Genomic DNA, 24,427 nt, shown 5'->3' on the forward strand with positions numbered 1-24,427 from the left:
AAGCATCTCTCTATCAATTAATATAAACATGATATTATTATTAAATAATCTTAATATTGAAATTAATGTTTTTAATAATTAATGAATTATTTTGGGATTAAATATATTTTCCTAACAACTAGTTTTCTATTATGAATAAGTCAACCCATAACAAACAAGATGATATAAACTATTTCTACATGAATCGATAATATTGAAATATTATTTTTATATTTAATTATTCCTTAACAACTATTTTTAACTAAATATAGAATATTTTTCCTCACCCCTAATTTCAAAGTAATCAATTTCTTTACTTACTAACTAATTCACCAACAGTGAATTTCTAACGGCTAACTTCGCGCAATGCTGCATCCTTACTATTTATTCCTTCTGATCAATGGATTTCTCACCTTGTCAGTGAGGATGAACCATATTAGTTGGTTCCAAACGTGGATCAAATCCTAACAATGGGATTAATCTGAAAGACTTATTTCTATTATTATTTATTTTTTCTCATCAACCAAATTCTAACAATGTGATTAATATGAAAGACTTATTTTTACATTATGGATCACAAAATTAAATATAATTTTTTTAATATAACAAATGTACTTTGAAAAGGGTAAAGTTCTTCTCCAATTAAAAAATTAAGATATAACTTTTTAAAAAACAAAAAAAATAATTTTATAATTACTAATATATATTTATATATCTTAGATTTTTTTTTATAAAATTTTTGTAAATATGTTTTAGTATTACCCTATGCAATTTTGCTTTGACTAGTGTATTAGTTTATCTTTGACCAAATTTTTTTGCCATTTATTTTTAGTAACATTAGGAATTCAATTTTTGTTATTTATTATTATTACTAAATTTTTTTGTCTCTTGTAAAGTGATTGGTTGAGATCTTATTATGTATTCTTTAATAACTTTCATTTTTATTAGTTACTAATTTTTTTGTTTTTAGATTTATTTCTTTTTTATTATTATTTCCATTTTCATGAATTCTATTTTTTATAGTATTTTTAATTTAAGATAACTTATTAATATATTAAAGTGTATATATATATTAATAATAAATTTTATTAATTATTTTATTTTTGTGATAAAATTTTTATTTTTATTATTTTTTAGTTTAATTAAAGTATATTTAAATTAAAGAAAATTTTATTAGCTATTTTATTTTTATTAATTTTTAATTTAATTAAACTATATTTAAATTTGTAACCTTGGAGCGCGGGGAAAATCTATCCGATCCTTCATTATTTGAGGAATCTTCGATCTTTTAGTGCGGTATGACAGAATTGTCTTTTTACCACCTGTACCGAACAGAATCTGTACCGAACAGAGGGCCATCATTTAAAATTCAAGAGTGCCATGTGACGCGGATAACCATCGCAGAAAGTTGAAATCGGAAGTCGATTTCAGCTTGCGGATGCCACGATTATCCGAATCATTGTTTGTGCAAGGAACTGTTCTGTAACGAATTTATCCCCTGGCCCTCTCCCCAACCGCGTTGGTTGGAGTGAAGATTGGATTTTGTTGACGACTTTGTAAATTTGATCGAAATAGCTGAAGTATTTACACATTATCATCATCAACAAAACGCTATATATATTGGTTTTCTTCGTTTCAACTTCTTCTCTCACGCTTTATGTGTGAGCAGATCGAATCGAATCTCATCTGTAGCTAGCCCTCATCTGTAAGAAAATATGCATCGGTTTGTTGGAACCCGAGTCTTAAGCCGACAAGCGAAACGCGTGTTTACCGGAGATTGCAAAGGCCACGCATTCAGCAACAGGTAAAACCTCATATTTATTTACATCCCAACCCTGTAGTTTCTGTTGAATTTTTGTAGCTTATTTTACTTTTCAGTGTTGTTAATGCCCACACTTTTCATGAAATTTCTCAGTACTCTGCAAACTTATTTCCGTTTAAAGGCAAACTAATGGGAGTGTTCTGTAGAGAATTTAGTAGGTAACACTCTTGACACTCGTAAGACGATTCTCATTAACATTTAGTGTTATATCCCGAGGAAACCTAAGCGAGGTAAATTTCGTTGGTGTTTACTAGATGTATATCCAATTTAGGGTATTTTGAACTGGCATGTATTGATAAGGAATTAGCCAAATGCCCAACATTGCCCACCACCTTTACCCCTTTTTTATATATATATATACACACTCGATCAATGGACTGGATGAGATTTAATCCACGACCTTTGTGGACTTTCACACAAAAATGTATACAGAGTTCCCTTCGAGCTGTTATGCTTATATCCTATTTAAAATGTTCCACATCATTTTCTCTGTTTGTTAATCTTTGTTTGTTTATTCTGTTTATTGATTAACCTACTTTTACACGTGCAGTCAGCGATTCAAGTTGTTATATCCTATTCAAAATGTTTCATAGTTTTTTCATCTGTTTGTCAGTTTTCGTTTGTTTATTTATTCTGTCTATTGATTACCCTATTTTTAAAATCACGCAGTCACTAATCCGGGCCATAATGTCTGTATAAGCAATTTTTTCTAATATCTCTTGTTGGAATTGTCTTTTAATGCTGGTTTTCTGTCATCAAACCTACTTATTTAGTTTTTATAGAGTGGCGGATAGGCCTTTAGCAGCAAGAAGGATGCTATGCATTTCTAGTATCCACTGGATTGTCAATGCTATCCATCTCTCGTATCTACTGGATCAGCAAGAAGAATGCTATGCATTTCTAGTATCCACTGGATTGTCAATGCTATCCATCTCTCGTATCTACTGGATCGACAGTACAATCGAGTCCAGGCCCATATAATGAGACTTTTTTTTTTTTTTTTTTTTTCACTTAGCCTCATATCATGATATTTTTCCATTTGGCCTCAAATATTTAGAGTGTCTCTGTTCTCTTCTCCCAAATGTCACCCATACAAGCATACTGATATTCTTCATGGTTAAGCCAAAGGTGTGATATTATGTGGTTAATCTTCACCTGAGGCCTGCTGACTTATTGAAGTGGGGCTTGTTGAGCTTGCACATGGGTCACTAACACATTAATTATGTTGAAATTATTGGGCGATTTTGGCTAAGGCGGACCTGGTCAACCTCTTCGGCTTAGTGCCCCAACCCTAAGAATGTGTATACATAACTCTACAGTCCTCTCATTTATAAAATCTCTCTCAAGTGAATTCATTATTTGATAAGCCGAAGGGCATTTCTAAACAGTCACTGCCATCGTGGATGACTATTTGTTGCGATGAGTTGATCTCTCTCTTGGTGGCATTTATGCTCTGGTTCTAGGTTGGCACAGGTATTCTTATTAACGTGGGGCAGATATATTGTTGCTGTTGCTAAATCTGACATTGCCCACTTGTGCCAAGGGGGAAAAAGTTCAATGTAGAATATCCCCATGCTTCCAAATATGTGAGAAATGACACAAGAAGGGGAGTGCTCTGCTCCACCTCATGAATAACCCCTCAAGTGATATCACACCAATCTGAAATTGCTAAAATCACCTAGGGTTTTCCCCTTCTACGGAAAAATGTATCCCGAACAGTGTATTGCCATAGGCACAGGAAGGCTAGACAAGCACAACAATGACTATATTTATGTAGTGCTCAATTGAAATAATCATGAACCATGATAAACAAGCTCTCCAAGAGTAAAAGAGACATCTTCTAACCAGTATATACCATTGATAAATCACTGAAGTAAATTTTAAACTGAAGTAAATTTTAAATGATAATGTGCTGTAGAGAGAAACAAACAAAGTGTGCAAATAACAATTCTCCTCTAACTCCCTTAGTGCTTGTTACCCATCAAAAGTGGATGACCCCATAGGAGAAATTTCCTTTCTCATCATCTCTTCCAGCCGGCCATCCAATAGCCCTTGTAGACACCACTAGCTGAAGACGATGTGCCATTCATAGCTCCACCACCTGCATCAATTATGTGACTTCTCACCCAGCTCGCAGGAGCACATGAACGAAGGTGGGATTTCAATCAAAAGGTACTTTATTCATTTTGCAATTGGGTGTTTATGCTTGTTTGTATTTGGGCTTTTGGCATGGATTATGGGGTGAGCTGGAAGGAGGAGTCTTGATCGTGATTTTTTTCACTCACCTTAAATGGGGGCTAATTTTGAATCCTAGTCCAATGGGACCTCCCCTAATGGCCCAATGGGTATAGGAGGGGCACTACTTGGGAAACCCTGATTGAGATAGTGTGTTCCATTTATCCCCATTCCATACTTACCACTTTCCATCTTGCAGTACAAGCCCTATGTTTTGCCTCCATTCTTCAGGTTCATTTCACCACTGGTTCTCTAGGATTTGGCATCCATACATCCTCATACTTGGGGAAGGCCTGAAACTTGGCCTTGGGAGTCTTCAATTGAAATAATCATGAACCATGATAAACAAGCTCTCCAAGAGTAAAAGAGACATCTTCTAACCAATATATACCCTTGATAAATCACTGAAGTAAATTATTAATGATAGTGTGCTGTAGACAGAAACAAACAAAGTGTGCAAATAACAATTCTCCTCTAACCCCCTTAGTGCTTGTTACCCATCAAAAGTGGATGACCCCATAGGAGAAATTTCCTTTCTCATCATCTCTTCTAGTCGGCCATCCAACAACCCCTGTAGACACCACTAGCTGAAGACGATGTGCCATTCATAGCTCCGCCACTTGCATCAATTATATGACTTCTAAGTTCTCACCCATCTCGCAGGAGCACATGAACGAAGGTGGGATTTCGATCAAAAGGTACTTTATTCATTTTGCAATTGGGTGTTTACGCTTGTTTGTATTTGGGATTTTGGCATGGATTATGGGGTGAGCTGGAAGGAGTCGTCTTGATCCTGATTTTTTTCCCTCACCTTAAATGGGGGTTAATTTTCAATCCTAGTCCAATGGGATCTCCGCTAATGGCCCAATGGGTATAAGAGGGGCACTACTTGGGAAACCCTGATTGATATAGCGTGTTCCATTTATTCCCATTCCATACTTACCACTTTCCATCTTGCAGTACAAGCCCTATGTTTTGCCTCCATTCTCCAGGTTCATTTGACCACTGGTTCTCTAGGATTTGGTATCCATACATCTTCATACTTGGGTAGGGCCTGAAACTTGGCCTTGGGAATGCTCAATTGAAATAATCATGAAACATGATAAACAAGCTCTCCAAGAGTGAAAGAGACATATTCTAACAAATACATACCACTGATAAATCACTGAAGTAAATTTTTAATGATAATGTGTTGTAGAGAGAAACAAACAAAGTGTGCAAATAACAATTCTCCTCTAACCCCCTTAGTGCTTGTTACCCATCAAAAGTGGATGACCCCATAGGAGGAAATTCCTTTCTCATCATCTCTTCCAGCCGGCGATCCAACAGCCCCTGTAGACACCACTAGCTGAAGACGATGTGCCATTCATAGCTCTGCCACCTGCATCAATTATATGACTTCTCACCCATCTCGTAGGAGCACATGAACAAAGGTGGATTTCGATCAAAAGGTACTTTATTCATTTTGCAATTGGGTGTTTACACTTGTTTGTATTTGGGCTTTTGGCATGGATTATGGGGTGAGCTGGAAGGAGTAAGAGTCTTGATCGTGATTTTTTCCCTCACCTTAAATGGGGGTTAATTTTCAATCCTAGTCCAATGGGACTTCCCCTAATGGCCCAATGGGTATAAGAGGGGCACTACTTGGGAAACCCTGATTGAGATAGTGTGTTCCATTTATCCCCATTCCATACTTATCACTTTCCATCTTGCAGTACAAGCCCTATGTTTTGCCTCCATTCTTCAGGGTCATTTCACCACTGGTTCTCTAGGATTTGGCATCGATACAATCCTCATACTTGGGTAGGGCCTGAAACTTGGCCTTGGGAATGCTGAATTGAAATAATCATGAACCATGATAAACAAGCTCTCCAAGAGTAAAAGAGACATCTTCTAACCAATATATGCCATTGATAAATCACTGAAGTAAATTTTTAATGATAATGTGCTGTAGAGAGAAACAAACAAAGTGTGCAAATAACAATTCTCCTCTAACCCCCTTAGTGCTTGTTACCCATCAAAAGTGGATGACCCCATAGGAGAAATTTCCTTTCTCATCACCTCTTGCAGCCGGCCATCCAACAACCCCTGTAGACACCACTAGCTGAAGACGATGTGCCATTCATAGCTCTGCCACTTGTATCAATTATATGACTTCTCACCCATCTCGCAGGAGCACATGAAAGAAGGTGGGATTTCGATCAAAAGGTACTTTATTCATTTTGCAATTGGGTGTTTACGCTTGTTTGTATTTGGGCTCTTGGCATGGATTATGGGGTGAGCTGGAAGGAGGAGGAGTCTTGATTGTGATTTTTTTCCCTCACCTTAAATGGGGGTTAATTTTCAATCCTAGTCTAATGGGACCTCCCCTAATGGCCCAATGGGTATAGGAGGGGCACTACTTGGGAAACCCTGATTGAGATAATGTGTTCCATTTATCCCCATTCCATACTTACCACTTCCCATCTTGCAGTACAAGCCCTATGTTTTGCCTCCATTCTTCAGGTTCATTTCACCACTGGTTCTCTAGGATTTGGCATCCATACATCCTCATACTTGGGTAGGGCCTGAAACTTGGCCTTGGGAATTTGATGTAGCTAAAAGAGAAAGGATAAAGCATATATTGGCCATAAGTAAAATAAAAGAAAGCATATCAAAATGCAAAAGATGGCCAGGACATACACATTAGCATGTGGGCAAAAACTTGGCATGAGCTCCAACTCACCTCTTATGGCCATCACCTAGTTCCTGAGCACATGTTGCTCTTTCACATCATGAAAAAGGAACCCTTGCATGTCCCAATCCCCAATGGGCAATGAGTTGCCTCATCATTAAGGGGGTAATAACTGCTATACATCATACAAAGGAAGCTCTAACCCTTAGAGTTGTGAGCAATAATACAAAGAAAAATCAAGAAAAAGTAAAAGACACACAAGAGGGGTGGAAAAACAAAGGTCGGGTTGGTATCTCATGCATCCACGATTGCTCCCTCCTCACATCTATACACTCAGGATGTGGATCTCCATCATGTTGGTCCCTTTGACCATGGCACTTGGCCATGAAGTTTTCTTCCCTTCGTTACCATCATTATTTACATAACACCTATTGATTGGAAGGTGGACTGAGGAAATGTCACGTCCCCTTGGGGGCTAGAAACACCTAATAGGGTTTCCCTTTAGCCACTCCTACCTAGGGAGGTAACACCATTGTGAGTTCAAAGCCCCAAATTTGGAAGGGAATCCTTGTTTGAAGTGTCAAATAGCCCATTACTTTCAAGCTTGGTCCACTTAGATGCAAAAATTATTATTGTATCTAATGACTTGTTGCTTTCACTAGAATTTATGAAGTGATCATTAGGTGGTTCCACAATAGGGACTTGGCCACCTTAACTATTACCAGAATTCTAGAGAAGCATATCGACATCTTCAGGTGAGGCATTGAGGGCCATGGGACTCCAAGTAGTAGAGCATTATATACACCCTTGCGCACCTCCAACATCGACAACGTTTTGGCACTTTGCCCTGCATTCGATGATTTTTGAGATGATGCGTTTGGACTTAACATGCCCCCAGCTAGCCTTAGCACTTTGCGAGGGATGGCTGCTGATCCAAGGCCTAGATGAGAATGGTCTCATCCCTTGAGACATGGGAGGGCTAGCACCACCTTGGAAGCCCTCAATGTTGGAGCAAAGACAGACACTTTGGCCATTTGGAAACCCATGAGACGACTTTTGTGCCCTAAGATGAAATTTGGGGTCCATAGAGAGATATTGACAGAAGCCTAAGGGCCAACCCTTAGGAGGTGATTTTTAGAAGCTTCTACATTCAACTTGGTACCAAGAGGCCTCAACGCATGCCCTAGAGTGGCTCACGCATGGATGATATCATCATATTTTGCGTTATGGCTCACACATGTGGGCAATTTATATGTTTTGTCTCGGCTAGTAGGTCAACTTGTGACGTAACTTGTTGTTGTGACATTATTTTATTGTTTTAAGGGGCCTTAAGCTAAAATGAACTTTAGTACTCCACATATAAATAGAGGAGAGATCATTCATTTGTAAATCATCACACACACTTGGAATTTTGGCCTCTTGTGTATTTCAACCTTCTTGTCTTGTGGAGTAAATCGGATCTATGAATGCATTTTGACATTTGGAGCAAATTGTTTGTCTTTGGAGCTATTGTCTTGGATCAATGGATGGAATTTCATGCATGTTATCTTGTAAGTGAGCTTATTGTTGAATAATTATTTTCTTTATGTCTAGTGTATGGAATATATTGAATCTAGGTTTTGCTATTGTGCCCTAATTTGTTGAAAATCTATGGAATGGTATCTAGATGTCATTATTGCATGCATTGCATATGAATAACTTGTGAATGGATATCCCGGTGGTTAACTTTAATTAGCTATCCGATAAAAACTCCTTGATCCATTGCATAGGCAATTTCTAGGGTTTTTGGTGTTAGGGCATCAAGAATTCTTCCTCCTTGGCAACCTTTTGGTCATCCAATTGAATCACAGACTCCATTCTCCCAAGGAACAAAGCATTGGCCCTCCTTATTGGTGATCAAAATCATTTCTTATCCACAAAATTTGTATCTCTTTCTCTAAACCTAATTTGGCCCCTTTAAGGCCAAGCTCTCAAACTAGGGCTTTGTGCGAATTTCTAGGCAAGGAAGATTTTTGGGATTGGAGAGTCTAAATGCCAGGGGTATAGTTGATTGCCTCAAAATTAACCCTCTTGGCAAGCATTCACTTCAATTTTGTCCATAAGTTTTCTTGCCCTCGTTGTTTGCCCTAGGCCAAATTCTAGCTTGGTGTTGCTTCAACTTAGGAGCTTGTTTGATGGTTCCATGCACCTTTGTCTTGTTGAAAATCATTGTTCGGAGCTCTTTCTTAGCATCTCGACCTTGGGTCTTTCCAACTCTTAACTAACTAATCCAACCCTAGGTCATAGATTGCCTCTTTTAGGCCTCTACAAGGAAAGTGGATTACTTTACCTTTGCGTGGAACCGTGTACCTAAGCTGAGCCTTTCCTTTGGAAGCCTATTGGTCACCTTGTATCTTAGACTTAACATACCTATTAGGTGACCTCACAAACCACAACTCTTCCCGTTGTCACCTTAGATGTACACCTAAGTGTGGGATAAGTTTCCAACCCCACAAGGTATAATATTTATGGCACAACCCTCAGAGCAGGGGCTGTCACCTATTCCCTACTTACTTCGTTTAAGCTCTCTCTTAGACAAGCTATGGGGGTTAGTCCATAAAAATGGTTAGTAATGGAAAAAATTGTTGAAACAACAAGTTCTAGGAGACTAGGGGCAAGGAAACTACTTCTAAGTAACTTGAATTAATGATTAATTGGCAAGCAAGATTATTATCGAGCAATGTGGATATTAAGGATAAATTCAATTAGATCAATATGACAAGATAAATAAGATGATAGACCAATGACTTATAACAATACTCAAATATAACACTTGTAAATGAGATAATGATACTTCAAGTTACCAAATAGGCAATGTTGCAAGAAAGAATTTTAGTACAAAAGATGATATAATATGGAAATATAAGCAGTAAGATATAACTTGCAAGATATACAAAACTTGTACTTCTAATTTAAAGAGATGCTCGAAATAGATGGATCAATATTAAAGGACAAGGAGTAAGTAATTCCAATGACAAGTACAAGAAAGATATAAGTTTGCAAGTAAAAGATATATGCTTAAAAATCAACAATGTGCCAAATCAGGAGATGTTAAAACGAATGCAAGACTAAACTATGTGTGATGCAAGGATCTTGGTAAATTTTAATTAAAATGCCTAATCTAAGGTGAAGGCCTTCTCCTCAATTGACATAAACTAGTCTTAAATAAGGTTGTAGAAAGAAGTGCTAGGGAAGGAGGCTAAGGCCTCATTAACGATACCTACCCAGGACTTCTAACGACCCAAGTGCCTCTGTTCCTATGAGGGACTCGACCACAAGAGAAGTACAAGGTCACCTGTTTTAACTATTGAGTAAAGGTCAAGCTCTTAAATTGAAAATTGGAGAAGGTTGTCCTATCTCTCTATTCAACCAAGCTTATGCTTGGAGGTAGATTTTAAGAATGCAAATCTAACTCTAATATGCAAGATGAGATGTCAATGAAATGCTTCAATGAGATGCAATTATGACAAAATGCTTTAATAAATGATACTCTAATCTACTTATAATCAAGATTTAAGATAAGCACTTGAGACACAAGATTATAACTGGACCAACTTATGACGATAATTCAATGAAGCAATTTAACATCACTCAATGAAACAATAAAGATGAAATATAACTAGATGTCAATGCTATGAAACAATTAGCTCAATTGCCTTTAGTTAATAGTGCTTCTTAAGATGTTCTTCACTTAAATTATATTATGACAATTAAAACAAGTGAGAATTATATGATGAGAACACTAATTAATGATGGCAGATGAGATTGCTAACAAAAGTTTAGAAAAGTCACTTAATCACAAAATGCAAGTGAAATCAAGACATCAAATACTCACACAATAGATCAAGTAACCAATAACAATAGGGCAAGATGAGAAAATGAAAGAGATTAGATGCAAGAAACATATTAATAGTTAGATCTAGTCTAAGTTAGCAAGTTATAAAGGTCCTCCCTTTTAAATAATGAGGAGGGATACCATGGGAAAGTCCTAAGCTCCCTCAAGAAATACAAATTTTATTAATGAAAATTTCAAAAAAGAGACCCTTCAACAGATAGGACTATAGATCAAGTAACCAATAACAATAGGGCAAGATGAGAAAATGCAAGAGATTAGATGCAAGAAACATATTAATAGTTAGATCTAGTCTAAGTTAGCAAGTTATAAAGGTCCTCCCTTTTAAATAATGAGGAGGGATACCATGGGAAAGTCCTAAGCTCCCTCAAGAAATACATATTTTATTAATGAAAATTTCAAAAAAGAGACCCTTCAACAGAGAGGACTCTTCTCACTCAAGGAGAATTACACCAATGAAATTGTTTTAACAATAAGCTTCTTTCTCCTCAAGGAATAACGATGATACTCTAATGAAAACCTTCAAACAACAATGCCTAAGACCTCCAAGGGTCCCGACCTTTAACAAAGATACATGGCAGCCTTTTAAAAATACTTTCGGCCTAGGTTAGGAGTCCTAAGAGACAAAGAACCTCATAATTTTTTGAATCTCAAGCTCCAAAGAGGGTGATAATTCCCCTCAAGGGAAAGGATTGAAACTTGATTGTAAATCACTGCAAAACCACAACGTTAATCCTCAAGCAATAAGGCTGATCTGTTTATGATCTAGCTTGAAATTCTCCAAAAATGATCAAAACCTTGCAAACTAACAACCTTCAACAAAAATGTATGTTGTCTCCAAAAGTGCTCATGACATTGTGTTAAAATCTGAAAGTTCTATGCAAAATTTTAAAAATTCTTTGCAGAAACTTGAAAGTTCTATGCAAAAAATTGAATGTCTGATCTGTTTATGATCTAGCTTGAAATTCTCCAAAAATGATCAAAACCTTACAAACTAACAACCTTCAACAAAAATGTATGCAATCTCCAAAAGTGCTCACAGTCTTGTGTTAAAATCTGAAAGTTCTATCAAAAATTTAAAAATTCTTTGCAGAAACTTGGAAGTTACATGCAAAAAATTGAATGTACATTGTAGAAAACTGAATGTATTTTGTAGAAAAATGAATATACTGTTGAAAAATGTGTAACTTGTGAGAATTCCTAAAACTGGAACCTATTGCAGCAATTGATATTATTTGTCCTAATTGTTATTTAAGTAACAATTTATCTGCTATGACAAATATCGAAATAAATACACTGCAACTTTAACAAATAAAATTCTGCGGAAAAATAAATGTTGGGAGCTGAGAAATGCTAGCACACACACATAAAATTAACACAATAATTTTTGGACAAAAATCCCTGGAAAAACCCAACTTGGGAAAACCGGTGCAGTGGCTGAGGGTTTTATTATTATGCAGCAGTGAGAAATTTTGAGTATAACTGGATGTCGAAATTTGGCAATCCTCTAGAGAAAAATACTTGCAAAAATCTAGTGAGGAATTTCCTCACCCCACATGGAATCCCTGACACAACTTGCCTTTAGAAACTCGACCCTCTAACCCTCTGCGCTGCTATGCGCAACTTGCTTGACGTTAAGCCTCTGACTGGTCACTGATGAAGTCGTTTTCCCTCTGTTAACTGGAAAGATGCTTCTTCAGCACTCTGGGACTCTATTAAAATTGGCAACTAGGGCCAAACTCCATGTGGCCCTCTTATTTATGGCAGCTGATATTTTTCTTGGATTCCTCTCATCGAGAGGTGTAGGATTGGTCTAAAGATCATCCGATTCCAACATGTATTCATGGAGATATGAATTTATTTGTGTTACGTGACAATTCGTCAAGGTCAGCCATCAACCAAATTACCCCCACTTGTCCTCAATGTTTTATTATAAATAGAAGAGGTCTTCAAGTCATTTTGACACACATCTCTTGTGATCTCTTTGCACTTGTTTGGGTTTTGGAGTAGGAGATATCTATAGGAGAATGCGCTGCCCTAGGGAAGATCTAGCCCTAGCCCTAGACACAGTCCTAGGAGGAGACACCTCTAAGAAGTCAAGGAGGGTTTTATATGCAGTCAAGAGGAGGCTCTTCTAGCAGCAAGGAGAGGGTTTCTATACGCTATTTAAGGGAACTTCATCATTGTCAAAGGAAGCCCTAGATGCTGTAAAAAAGAAGTCTATATCGCAGTCAATGAAGCATGCCCCAGCCGCAGTCACAAAGGATGTATAGCCGTTGTCTTGGAGGTGCCCTTATGTTCTAAACGCAGGCCTTATTCCGCAGCAACTAGAGGCTTAATCAACTGCCCGTATACTCTATTTAAAGAGGCCCTTATACGCAGTCCCTTGTGCCCTCAACGCAGGTTAAGTTTCGTAGCAACAACTGCCCTAATCTTGATCCAGGTGGATATTGGTGGCCACCTACCAAGTCCACTTGGACCCCCACCATTGTTTCTTTTAGCTTTTCAGTTTCCTTAATTGTAGTACAGTTTACTATTTTTAGTAGTTTTTCGGGTCCTGAACTTCCGGAGCCGTTTTGAGGCCCTAAACGACGTTTTTGGGAAAACTGGGAGCAACATGGGTCCATGGACTGATGTTGCTCTTCCCAAAGTTGTAGTTCTCGGATAGATCTTTCTAACGAGATACTGTGCGCGTCAAACAAAGATTGTATGCCAAAGTTACGACCCTGGGAAGTTGATGTACCAATTTACCCAAACGGGGCCCACAATTTGGCGTTTCATCTTCTAGGGTTAGGTTTTTGGATGTTTAGGGTTTTCCATTGTTTCTCAACAATAAATAGGCCTTCGAGCCTCATTGTAATACAGTTCAGAGGCATGTAGCCACCACATCTCTTCTCAAAGATAAGCTACCATTGCCCTAGCTGGTTTATTTCCATTTCTGTTTGTAAGCATATTTTAGTATTTTACATTAATGAAATGAAGTATTATTTTCGTTGCATCTATGTGTTTATGGTTATCTCTATAATTTGTTGCGTTCCTGTTTAAATTCGGATCTGTGGTATCAGAGCGGTCTGCTTTTTCTCTGTTTTTCTTTGCATGTCCCAACGAGGTCGGGATATAAGGAGTTAGGGCTTGAACTGGTCGAACCTTTGCAAGACCAGCCTCACAAATCCCGATGGCCTCCCATGGCGGATGAAAAGAAAGATGAGGGGGCAGGAGATCCTATCAAAATCTTGCTCGAAGAAGCCCTCGAGCGACAAAGGAATGCGATGATGGACAACTTTGCCCAAATCCTTCAGCGGCTACGCAAAAGCGACGCATCGGCTTCCAGCAGCTACTCTGGAAACGCCACGCCCTTTAAGGTACAAGTTAATTTTGAAATCCCCATCTTCGAGGGTCAAATAGATGCAGATGTCGTAGATAAATGGTTAAATCTATTAGATGGGTATTTTTCTGTTCATGAATTTTCAAGTCGGGAAAATATTGTTTTCGCTCTTCTGAAAGTAGCCCCCCACGTTAAGGACTGGTGGGAAACCTACTGCGAGCATAAGGATGAAAGTACAGGCTCACTATTTTCAGCCGCATCCACTTGGGATTCATTCCGAGATGCCATCAAAGAGCACTACTACCCTGTCGGAAGCTATGAGGATCAATACATAAAGTGGACCACGCTGCGGTAGGGAAGGGACCAAGATGTGCCGGAGTTTACCAATATTTTCCATACCCTTCGCACAAAGTTGGTTATCAAGGATTTAGAGCAACATTTGGTACTCAAATACCACGGCTGCTTGCACAAGTACATCCAGGAAGAAATAGAATCCTTGAACATCCCCTCGCTCGGCACGGCATACCGATATGCCGTCAAGGTCGAGCAAAAGTTTAAACAGAAGAAGCGAGGCTTTGGATCTGCGAATCCGGAGCAAGGGAAAGGTGCCCCTAAATCGCAGAACAAAGGACAAAGCCAAGGCGGGGTGGCCCAAGATAACCCGCCAAAGCTGCAAGCAAAGAACAACACGTGAAGCTGAAAAAGGACACTGGAAAGTGGTGTGAGTTCCATAAGAGCTCCACTCACAACACAAGTGAGTGTCGGGCCAAGTAGTCACTAGTGGCCGAGCTAAAGGTTTCAGAATCAGATGCATGTTCCGACTCTGAGTCAGAACCCGACAAGGGGAATGACAAAGGGAAGCAGATTATCGATGCGGAGCCTAATGCCACCGTTGCCACCACGAAGATCCAGAAGGAGGAACCCGAAGATCCAAAGGAGGAGGAGCGTCTCTTCCACTCCCAAATGTGGGTAAAGTGCTCCTCGCTACAGTTCATTATTAACAGCAGGAGCCAAAAGAACCTCATTTCGGCAGAGGTCGTGAAGCGGCTGGGCTTACCGACCATAGCACATCCACAACCGTACACCATCAGGTGGCTTCACCAAGGACGAAATCTTTGCGTGAGCCAGCAGTGTCGCCTTCCATACAACATTAAGCCCTTCATGGATGAGGTATTGTGTGACATTGCTCCCCTTGAAGTTTGTGATGTATTATTAGGACAACCATACTTGTGGAAGCGACATGCTGTGTATGAACCAAGGCCCCGTGCTGTTATTGTTACTTTGGGAAATAAGTTGTACAGGATACTGGAGGTAGCACTGCCTACCGCCATTTCTTTGATTACTGCAAAACAATGCAATAAGCTCGTTTCCAAAACCGGGAAATTTGTTTTCCTGATGATACGCCCTCAAGGAAAGAAGAAGATAGTGACCACGACCTCTAGACAAGGCCCCTTCGCACGACAACTACAGATGGACAAGGTCCTGGAGGAGTACGAAGACATCTTCACCTCTCTCGCAGGGGTTCCTCTGCACTGTCAGGTCAAGCACTCCATCGATCTGACCCCAGGTGTAAGGACTTGCTGTCCTTGGCATAACCGAAACGCGTGCGAAGGTTGGTTGAGACGAAGTGCGACTTGGTGGAGCGCACGAACTAACGGAAAAGTGGCAGAGCGAAAATACTTGGGAGCATGTGTGCGAAAGTATAAGGAGCGAGTCACATGTTTATACGGTGAACGAGCAAGGGCGTTCATCCTTGGTGAGCCGACGGTGGAGAATTGTTATTGGAACGTTGGTCGATGGGCCGACCGAATGAAATAACAATGAGGGCATTGATTAGCACGAACACAGGTCGGCCGAGAGGTGGCACGACCACACAACATAGCGTATATATTGGACGCGTTGATGGAGCATTTGGACATCGATCAATCGATCAAGCATTCGAGCAAGATCATTCGGTGATGCGAAGAAGAGTGCGAGGTGCAGGTCGTAAGGAGCGCAGGTGGTAATGCGCTCGTTCTTGGGCGAAGGCACACGGTGAAGCACTACATTCAGTTACCGGGTGAGGGCGCGGGTGAAGGCGCTTGTCGTTCGAACGAAGAAGCATGGGTGGAGACTCGGGTGAGTTGCCCGCCCGACGTGCAAACATAACGCGGTGGGAACTTTGGTGAGACCGTCGTGCGAAGGAGAAACGAGGGTGTCTTGGTGACTTGGTGGAGTCGCCCGCCCATCGTGCACAAGGTTCGGTTGAGAAGTGCGGTTGGCAGCTCGTGTGAGGGCGCGCCCGCCCAGCTTGGACAAGGAACTTTGGTTGGCACATGAAGGTGTGGCAAGTTGTAAATTTGGCTAAGTATGAAACTTGGTGTTTCCCAAGTATACTTGTAAAGCTTTGTAAAAGTTGAAAGTTGATTAATAATATATATTCGTGCAGATTCATTGTTCAGGGAGTTGCCCCTCCCTTTATACTATGCAATTGTGTTCTTCATTTATAATCGCTGATGATAATGAATGCGTATGGGTGTTCATTGGTATAAAGGAAACATAATAATTACTTGGTTGAGAAACACAAACTAAGTAGGACAAGTGGTTAGGCGTAGTCCATGAACATAAGTATTGGTGAAAAAAAAGTGTTCGGTGGTGCCGCACCTCGCCAAGAGCAGTTGAAAGACTACCGTCGGCCTGGGGCGTGACACCAGGTGCATCGCTGCCCAATGGACCAATCTATCGGCACTCCGTTCTGGAGAATGATGAAATCAAGAGGCAGATTCAGGAGTTGCTGCAGAAAGGTCACATCCGTCCAAGTTCATCGCCCTGTGGGAGCCCGATCGTGTTGGTACAGAAGAAGGATGGGACTTGGAGACTTTGTATTGACTATCGGGCGCTGAACAAGATCACTGTCCGTAATAGGTACCCGATCCCATAGATTGATGACCTCTTGGACCAACTGAAGGGGGAAAAATATTTCAGCAAGATCGATTTGAAGTCAGGATATCACTAGGTGCCAATCGAACCCTCCGATGTGTGGAAGACTGCCTTCAAAGCCAAGGAGGGCCTTTTCGAATGGTTGGTTATGCCTTTCGGATTGACGAATGCGCCTGCAACCTTCATGAGGCTAATGTATGACATCTTGCGGCCATTCACCAACTCATTTGTAGTGGTATACTTGGATGACATCCTGATCTTCAGGCAGACTTGGGAAGAGCACCTCCACCACATCCGATAGGTTTTCCAAACACTACGACAACACAAGTTATGTGCCAATTTGGAGAAATGCACTTTTGGCATGACCCAGGTTTAGTATCTGGAATACAAGTCATTCGAGATTGGCCATCTCCAACCACTCTAACAGAGCTCCGCAGCTTTCTAGGTCTTGCCAACTTCTACCGCAGGTTCGTGTTGGGATTTTCTCATATCACTTGGCTCTTGAGTCAAGTCACCAAGGGAGGAGCGAAAGAAAAATTCTTTTGGTCTGAATCTCAACAAAAGGAATTCACAGAGTTGAAAGATCGCCTCTGCACGGCACCAGTTCTTGCATTACCAGACTTGCAACAACCATTTGAGGTCGAGACAGATGCCTCTGACTATGCTATTGGGGCAGTCCTTACTCAACACGGGCATCCAGTGGCATATCACAATGAGACACTTTCAGACACAGTCTGGAAGTATCCCACTTATGACAAAGAGATGTATTCCATTGTGCAGGCTTGCCGACAATGGAAGCATTACATTTTGGGGAAGGAAACGGTCATCCACACAGACCACCGACTCCTGCAGTTCATACAGACCCAAGGGAAATTGCAGAATGATCACCATCAGAAGTGGTCCACATACCTGCAACAGTTCCATTTGAATATCAAGTATAAGAAAGGTAGCACCAATAATGTTGTAGATTGCCTCAGTCGACCACTGATCATGGTGTTAACCACTGTGCTCAACTCTTGTGGGCATGAGACTTTTGATTGGCCACTTCTCTACAAAAGCGACCCAGAATTTGGCCACACATACCAGACACTCTTGGAGGGCCAGCATGTTCCAGATTTTCACCTCTAGGATGCCCTGTTGTGCCACTTGGGTCACCTTTGTGTTCCTTCAAGCGAGCATGCCAAGATGATTTGGGAAGCACAATACAGTTGGGTTGTTGGACATTTCGGGGTCGAGAAAATGGCGGCAGTATTGTAGAAGTATTTCTATTGGCCGAATCTTCGACAGGATGTCGGGAAGTACATCAGATCATGCACTGCCTGCGCCATTGCCAAACCGACCATCAAGAAGCAAGGCCTCTATACCCCACTACCTACCCCTAGTCAACCTTGGGAATCCATCTCCATGGATTACATGTCAGGTCTCTTTTCCACTAAGCATGGAAACGACTGTGTTTTTGTGGTCATCGACAGGTTCTCGAAGATGGCCATTATGGCTGCCTGTAAGAAGAATATCACAGCAGATGCCACTACTAAACTCTTCTTTGAACGAGTGTGGGTACACTTTGGGATCCCATAGTCTATCATCTCCGATCGGGACAGCAGGTTTCTCGGTACATTTTGGTCCAGTCTCTGGTCGATGCTCGACACCAAACTCACTAAATCCACAGCCTTCCATCCTCAAAATGATGGCCAGACAGAGGTTGTCAACAAGATGATCGTACACATTCTGCGCATGTACAACTCAAAGCATCCACGCACATGGGACGAGAGCCTCCCCTATGTTCAACACAGCTACAACCGGGCTCTCCACAGCTCGACTGGCCACAACCCTTTTTAGGTGGGCTTGGGATTCCAGCCACTATGTCCCATTGATGTGGCCATGCAATTTGCTGCTACTCACGCTGATTCGGCTCATGTCCTCTCTGAAATAGATAAGGCAAACAACTTCATTGAGCACATCCAACATATTCGCCAGCAGGTCCATGACATTCTGGAGAAATCAAATGCCAAGTACAGGCAGCGACATGATCAACATCGGGTGCCACACAAGTTTCAGGTGGGTGACAAAGTCTGTTTGCATTTGCAAAAGGAACGCCTTACCAGAGCTTATCGGAAACTCAGACCACTCCAATATGGTCCTTACACCATTACCAAGGCTGTGGGAGACAATGCATTTGAGCTCAACATTCCCCCATTCCTTAGCCTCCACCCAGTGTTCAATGTGGACCGCCTTCAGCCATACTTTCCACCATTACTAGACACATCCAACATTGGAGAACAACTCACACCCATAGAGTTAAATCCAGATTGCATGGAACAAGCTGCAACTGATCAGATCATGGACACACAGATCAAGCACATTCGCCAGCAAAATATCCATTCGTATCGAGTTGTCAAGGCAGGCTAACTCCTTCACTAGGACAAGTGGCTCACCAGGGACCAAGTTCAGCAGATGTTTCCTCATCTCATGGAGGAACTCAACTCAATGGGGACCATTGCTTCCTAGGGGGGGGGGGGGAATGATCTAAGTGGATATTGGTGGCCATTTACCAAGTCCACTTGGACCCCCACCATTGTTTCTTTCAAATTTTCAGTTTCCTTAATTGTAGCATAGTTTACTATTTTTAGTAGTTTTTCGGGTCTTGAACTTCCGGAGCCATTTTGAGGCCCTAAATGACGTTTTTTGGGAAAACCTCTTTCCAAAGTTGTAGTTCTCGGATAGATCTTTCTAACGAGATACTGTGCGCGTCAAACAGGGATTGTATGCCAAAGTTACGACACCGGGAAGTTGATGTACCAATTTACCCAGCCCACAGTTTGGCGTTTCATCTTCTAGGGTTAGGTTTTTGGATGTTTAGGGTTTTCCATTGTTTCTCAACAATAAATAGGCCTTCGAGCCTCATTATAACACAATTCAGAGGCATGTAGCCGCCACATCTCTTCTCAGAGATAAGCTACCATCGCCCTAGCTGGTTTATTTCCATTTCTGTTTGTAAGCATATTTAAGTATTTTACATTAATGAAATGAAGTATTCTTTACGCTGCATCTATGTGTTTATGGTTATCTCTGTAATTTGTTGCGTTCCTGTTTAAATCCGGATCAAACTTGTTGTCAAGAAGACACATACGTAGGTCAGAGAGGCTCCTTATTACTGTCACAAAAAGGCCTTATAGACAGCGCTCCTAACTGCAGTTTGTAAGGCCCTAATCAAAAGGATGAATCTAATATTACAACGTGAAGGATCTGTGTTGATTTGATGTAGGTGACAACATATTCAATCAAGGCTATTTGGGCATGTTAGTATTGTTCTTGAGCTTGACTTGAAGGGCAGAAGAAGCTGCTGAAAGGAGGAGCAAGAGACTGTAGCTTAAGGGCTGATTGAGGCACTAATCAAAGGGACCTAAGTCTCAGCCCACTGCTGGGCTAGGCCGCAGGCCATAGCCAACAATTGGAAGCATTTAAAGTGCTGTGTTAAGAAGGATAAAAACCCCTTAGGCAACAGACAGTTGGAGCAAATGTGTGAAGGCAAGCCGCAGTCAATAGGTGGACTGTGGGGTTTGTTTAGAGTGCTGTAGCACACAATGTTTGTGCCCTATCGAGTAACTTGGTCTGCCATGAAATGCATCAGTCCTTGTTGCATATGAAAGGTGCCAGATTGGCAGCCTTGACATGATCAGTGAATCGGCAAAGGAGGAAGAGTTTTATAGAAGGAAAGCTTCAATATTCTGGGTAATTGGTTGAGCTGTTCTAGACCTATCATCTATTGCATATCTTCAGTCCTTGGTGTCAGGTTTGTTATATCATTGTATCATCTTCATCGTGAAGATCTCTGATGTCTGATCTTCTATTTGGCAAGTCAAGTATTGACTTCAAATCATTGTACTCTATCTCTATCTCTCTGCTGAACTATTGAAGACTAAAGAAGAATTGATCAAGGGTTTCCCCACATTGGGGTTTGTCCCTGGCTGGTGCCACATCTTGTGTCCTCTTATCTTGGCTTGTTTTCTGCGATTTATGTTTATGTTCTATCTGCACTTTACTATCATGCTGATGTGATTGCTAATCTGAATATTGTCATTGGGCTAATATGAAAAATTGAAGTAAACTGCTCTAAGCATAGAACATAAAAAGATTTAACATGGTATCAGAGGTGAGGTGAAGACAAAGCCCAAGCAAGAGTGAAAGAGAAATCACTGAAGAGAGTTGGAAATGACAAAAGGCTTAATGGGTTCTTCATCCCACTTCCTGGCTGAAGACAAACTCCGTGAAAAGTTTGACTGTCACAGATGGAAGATATCTCTGGACTTGACATTGGAAGAGAAAGAAGCGCTGGATTATGTGAAGGGTAAAATCCCTGAGCCTCCATCAAATGCACCGGCTGCTACAAAGAACAAGTACACCAAGGGTGAAGTCAAAGCAAAGAAGATTATCAGAGATTCCATTGACAAGCGTTTGGTGGCCTACATCTCTGATCTAAACACCTCCAAGGAGATCTACGACAGATTGGTAAGCATGTTCAAGGTTAGTGATGCAAATCAAATTTTGTTCCTCAAAAATAACTTGAAGGATATTAAGAAGGGAAAGGACAGGGATATTCAATCTTAAGGATCACCGAGATCAAGAATGATCTTCTATCGATTGGAGAAATCATATCTGATTGGGAACCTACTATCACTACCCTTGGAGGACTCCCATTCGAGTGGTATATATTTAGACCACTATTTTCAATAATGATTGAATTCCATGGTTTGAAGAATTGATGTCGAGATGCATTCAAGAAGAAACCAGGACGCTGGAGCAAGAAATGCCTTCTAATAGAGGCAACCCTATTGCTTTCTCCGCTCATGCCAAAAGGAGAAATAATGCAGGGTCTTAAGGTCACTTCAATGGAAAGCCCAAGTCTAAGGGTGGAAGGAAACGCAAACGCTTTGGTTGCAATAAGTTTGGTCACTATGCGAGGGAATGTCCAAATAAAAGGGACACATCACATGATGATGATCACAATCATTCCAGGGGCAACTTCATCAACAATGATCGAAGGAATGATAGGGACAATGGCAAAGGAAACAAGAATGCAAGACATCAAGGAAATGGTTGACCCGCCAAGAAAGCAAGGAACTCTAGGTATGAAGAATCAAATGTTGTTTTTGATAAGCAAAAGGAGTATTATCTTATATCAGCCTCTCCACTACCTCTACTCCGGACACTTTGGGAAATTGGCTTATTGATAGTAGTGCTTCAAGGCAATTCACCAGATTCAAGGAAGCTCTCTCTAATCTAATAGAGAAGGAAACAAGCTTGGATATTATTCTTGGAGACGATGCCACCTATCCCGTAAAGGGTGTAGGGAATGTTACTCTTCTATTGGATGAGGGTAACTTGATTCATTTATAAAAAGTTCATTATGTACCGAATCTCACGAAGAACCTGGTGTCCATTTCGGCAATGGAAGACAAAGGTTACAAGGTGGCATTCATCGATGGAAAGGGACGTGTTTGGAAAAGGAATTTTAAAGATGCTTTTACTCTTGGGCTTTGGGTTGGCACTTTGTATCAAGTTGCAGGAAGTCCATTGGGGACCATGTCATGTGACACATCTCTTCAATGGAACCAAAGGTCTGCCCATCTTCATTGTAAGGCCCTACCTGATGTGAGACAGATGGTGTCAGGGATGCTTGAATTCAAAGAAGAGCATGAAGGTACATGTCCAAGATGTACCGAAGGAAAACTTATAAGGGGACCATTCCCCTCTTGTAATAGCAAGACCACAGATGTGGAAGAATCCGAGGGGTTTGAGATTCATGATCAAGAATCTCATGTATGCAAGTTGAAGAAAGCTCTCCATAGTTTGAAGCAAGCATCCCGGGCTTCGTATGAGAAGATTGATAACGTTCTGATGAAGTTGAGATTCACTAGGAGTGAAGCCGATCCAAACCATTGCTTTAAGGTTGTGGATGATAGATCTCTCATACTGGTACTTTATGTGGACAACCTCTTTTTGTTAGGTGCAGACCCTCTCATTTGCAAAAGTAAGATTAAGTTGGTTCCGAATTTGGAATGGTGGACTGCAAGCCCGTGACTACCTCGATGTAGCTTAACTTTAAAAAGTTATGCGGTAGTGCTGCCGAACCTGATTTGGGAAATGCCTCTGAGTTTCGTCAACTCATAATAATATTGATGTTCTTGGTGAACTCCCGTCCGAATATATGTTTTGCAGTTAGCATGTTGAGCCAACATATGGCTGAGCCTCATCACCTGGACTGGATTGGTGCCAAGAATCTTTTGAGATATCTTCAGGGCATAATCTCGCATGGATTGAGATACACTGTCGGAAATGTGAAGGTGCATGATTATTATGATGTTGATTGGGTAGGTAGTGTGGAGGATAGCAAGAGCACTTCTGGGTGTTGCTTCTCTTTGGTTTCTCCTTTGATATCCCGGATGAGAAGGAAGCAGAAGTCGATTGCTTTGAGCACTGTTGAGGCTGAATACATAGTTGCGAGTATGACCTTGTGTGTAGTTGTCTGGTTATGGAAGCTCCTCAGTGAGCTGTTTGGACACGTGCTGGATACTGCCGTGATGTTCTGTGACAACTAGAGTGGGATTTGATTGTTGAGGAATCCGGTGTTCTATGATCACTCCAAGCATATACATTGACATAAGGTACCACTTTATCCGGGATATGGTATAGCGAGGTGTAATAAGGTTCCATCACATTGGTACTGATGTGCAGGTCTCCTATATTCAGATGAAGCCCCGGGAAAGGTCAAATTCTTGACTTTCTGAGAACGACTAGGAGTCGTGGAGAGACCCTCTCCTGAGGGTCTTGTATGATATTGAGCTCTGGGAGCTCAGGGGGGCATGGGGTACTTCTTGGAGCGATGAGCAACCATAGGGTGAGTGGTTCAACCTTCCCCTAGTGGTTTGCTATGTAGGCAAGATGAGTGGTTCATCCTTCTCTTGCTGAGACACAGTCATAGGGTGAGTGGTTCAGCCTTCCCCTAGTGATTTGTTGTGTACAGGGTGAGTGGTTCAGCCTTTCCCCGAGATACCCCATGGCGACATATAGGCAGGATGAGTGGTTCATCCTTCTCCTACTGAGACATCTTACCCATGTAGTCTGGGACTCATGGGAAGTACCTCTCATCTAGCCAATGAGCAGGGAAATGAGGATAGGGAACATAGTACTGCCGATGGACGCATTGTGTACTACCGTACTCCCTATGTTAGGATGATATTGATCTGGGATCAATTGGAATTGACTTCGGGTCAGTAAGAGTGGTATGGGACACTCTCTTTATTTGGAACTGGTTTCGGATTAGTAAGAGTGGTATGAGACACTCTCTTTATTTGGAACTAGTTTTAGATTAGTAAGAGTGGTATGAGACACTCTCTTTATTTGGAACTGATTTCGGATCAGTAAGAGTGGTATAAGATAGGCTCGTTATTTGGGACTGACTTCGGGTCAGTAGAGAATGGTATGATACATTCTCGATCACTTTTGCTCCTTCATAGTTCAGCAGAGCAATGCACTGATGGTAGAGATAGTATGGATTGGCAAATGGATTAGCAGATGGAG

The 24,427-nt window shown here is 41.0% G+C and overlaps 1 protein-coding gene across 3 annotated transcripts in view; it reads left to right on the forward strand.

Annotated features, from left to right (window-relative positions):
• Positions 1 to 1,241: 1,241 nt before the first annotated feature.
• ALDH12A1 (aldehyde dehydrogenase 12A1) overlaps positions 1,242 to 24,427 on the forward strand; it is a 375,039-nt gene continuing 351,853 nt past the window's right edge. Inside the window, exon 1 of one of the 3 annotated variants that reach the window (XM_089446596.1) lies at positions 1,242 to 1,783. In XM_089446596.1, coding sequence (XP_089302722.1) covers positions 1,695 to 1,783 — 89 coding nt within the window. In that variant the 5' untranslated portion in view covers positions 1,242 to 1,694. The remainder of the gene's footprint in view (positions 1,784 to 24,427) is intronic. The other 2 variants (XM_089446595.1, XM_089446594.1) reach the window with 2 other exon arrangements.

Source organism: Pinus tabuliformis, chromosome X, assembly GCF_031772625.1.
Source record: "Pinus tabuliformis cultivar Carrire ecotype Pingquan chromosome X, CPIR1, whole genome shotgun sequence".
Lineage (NCBI taxonomy): Eukaryota > Viridiplantae > Streptophyta > Pinopsida > Pinales > Pinaceae > Pinus > Pinus tabuliformis.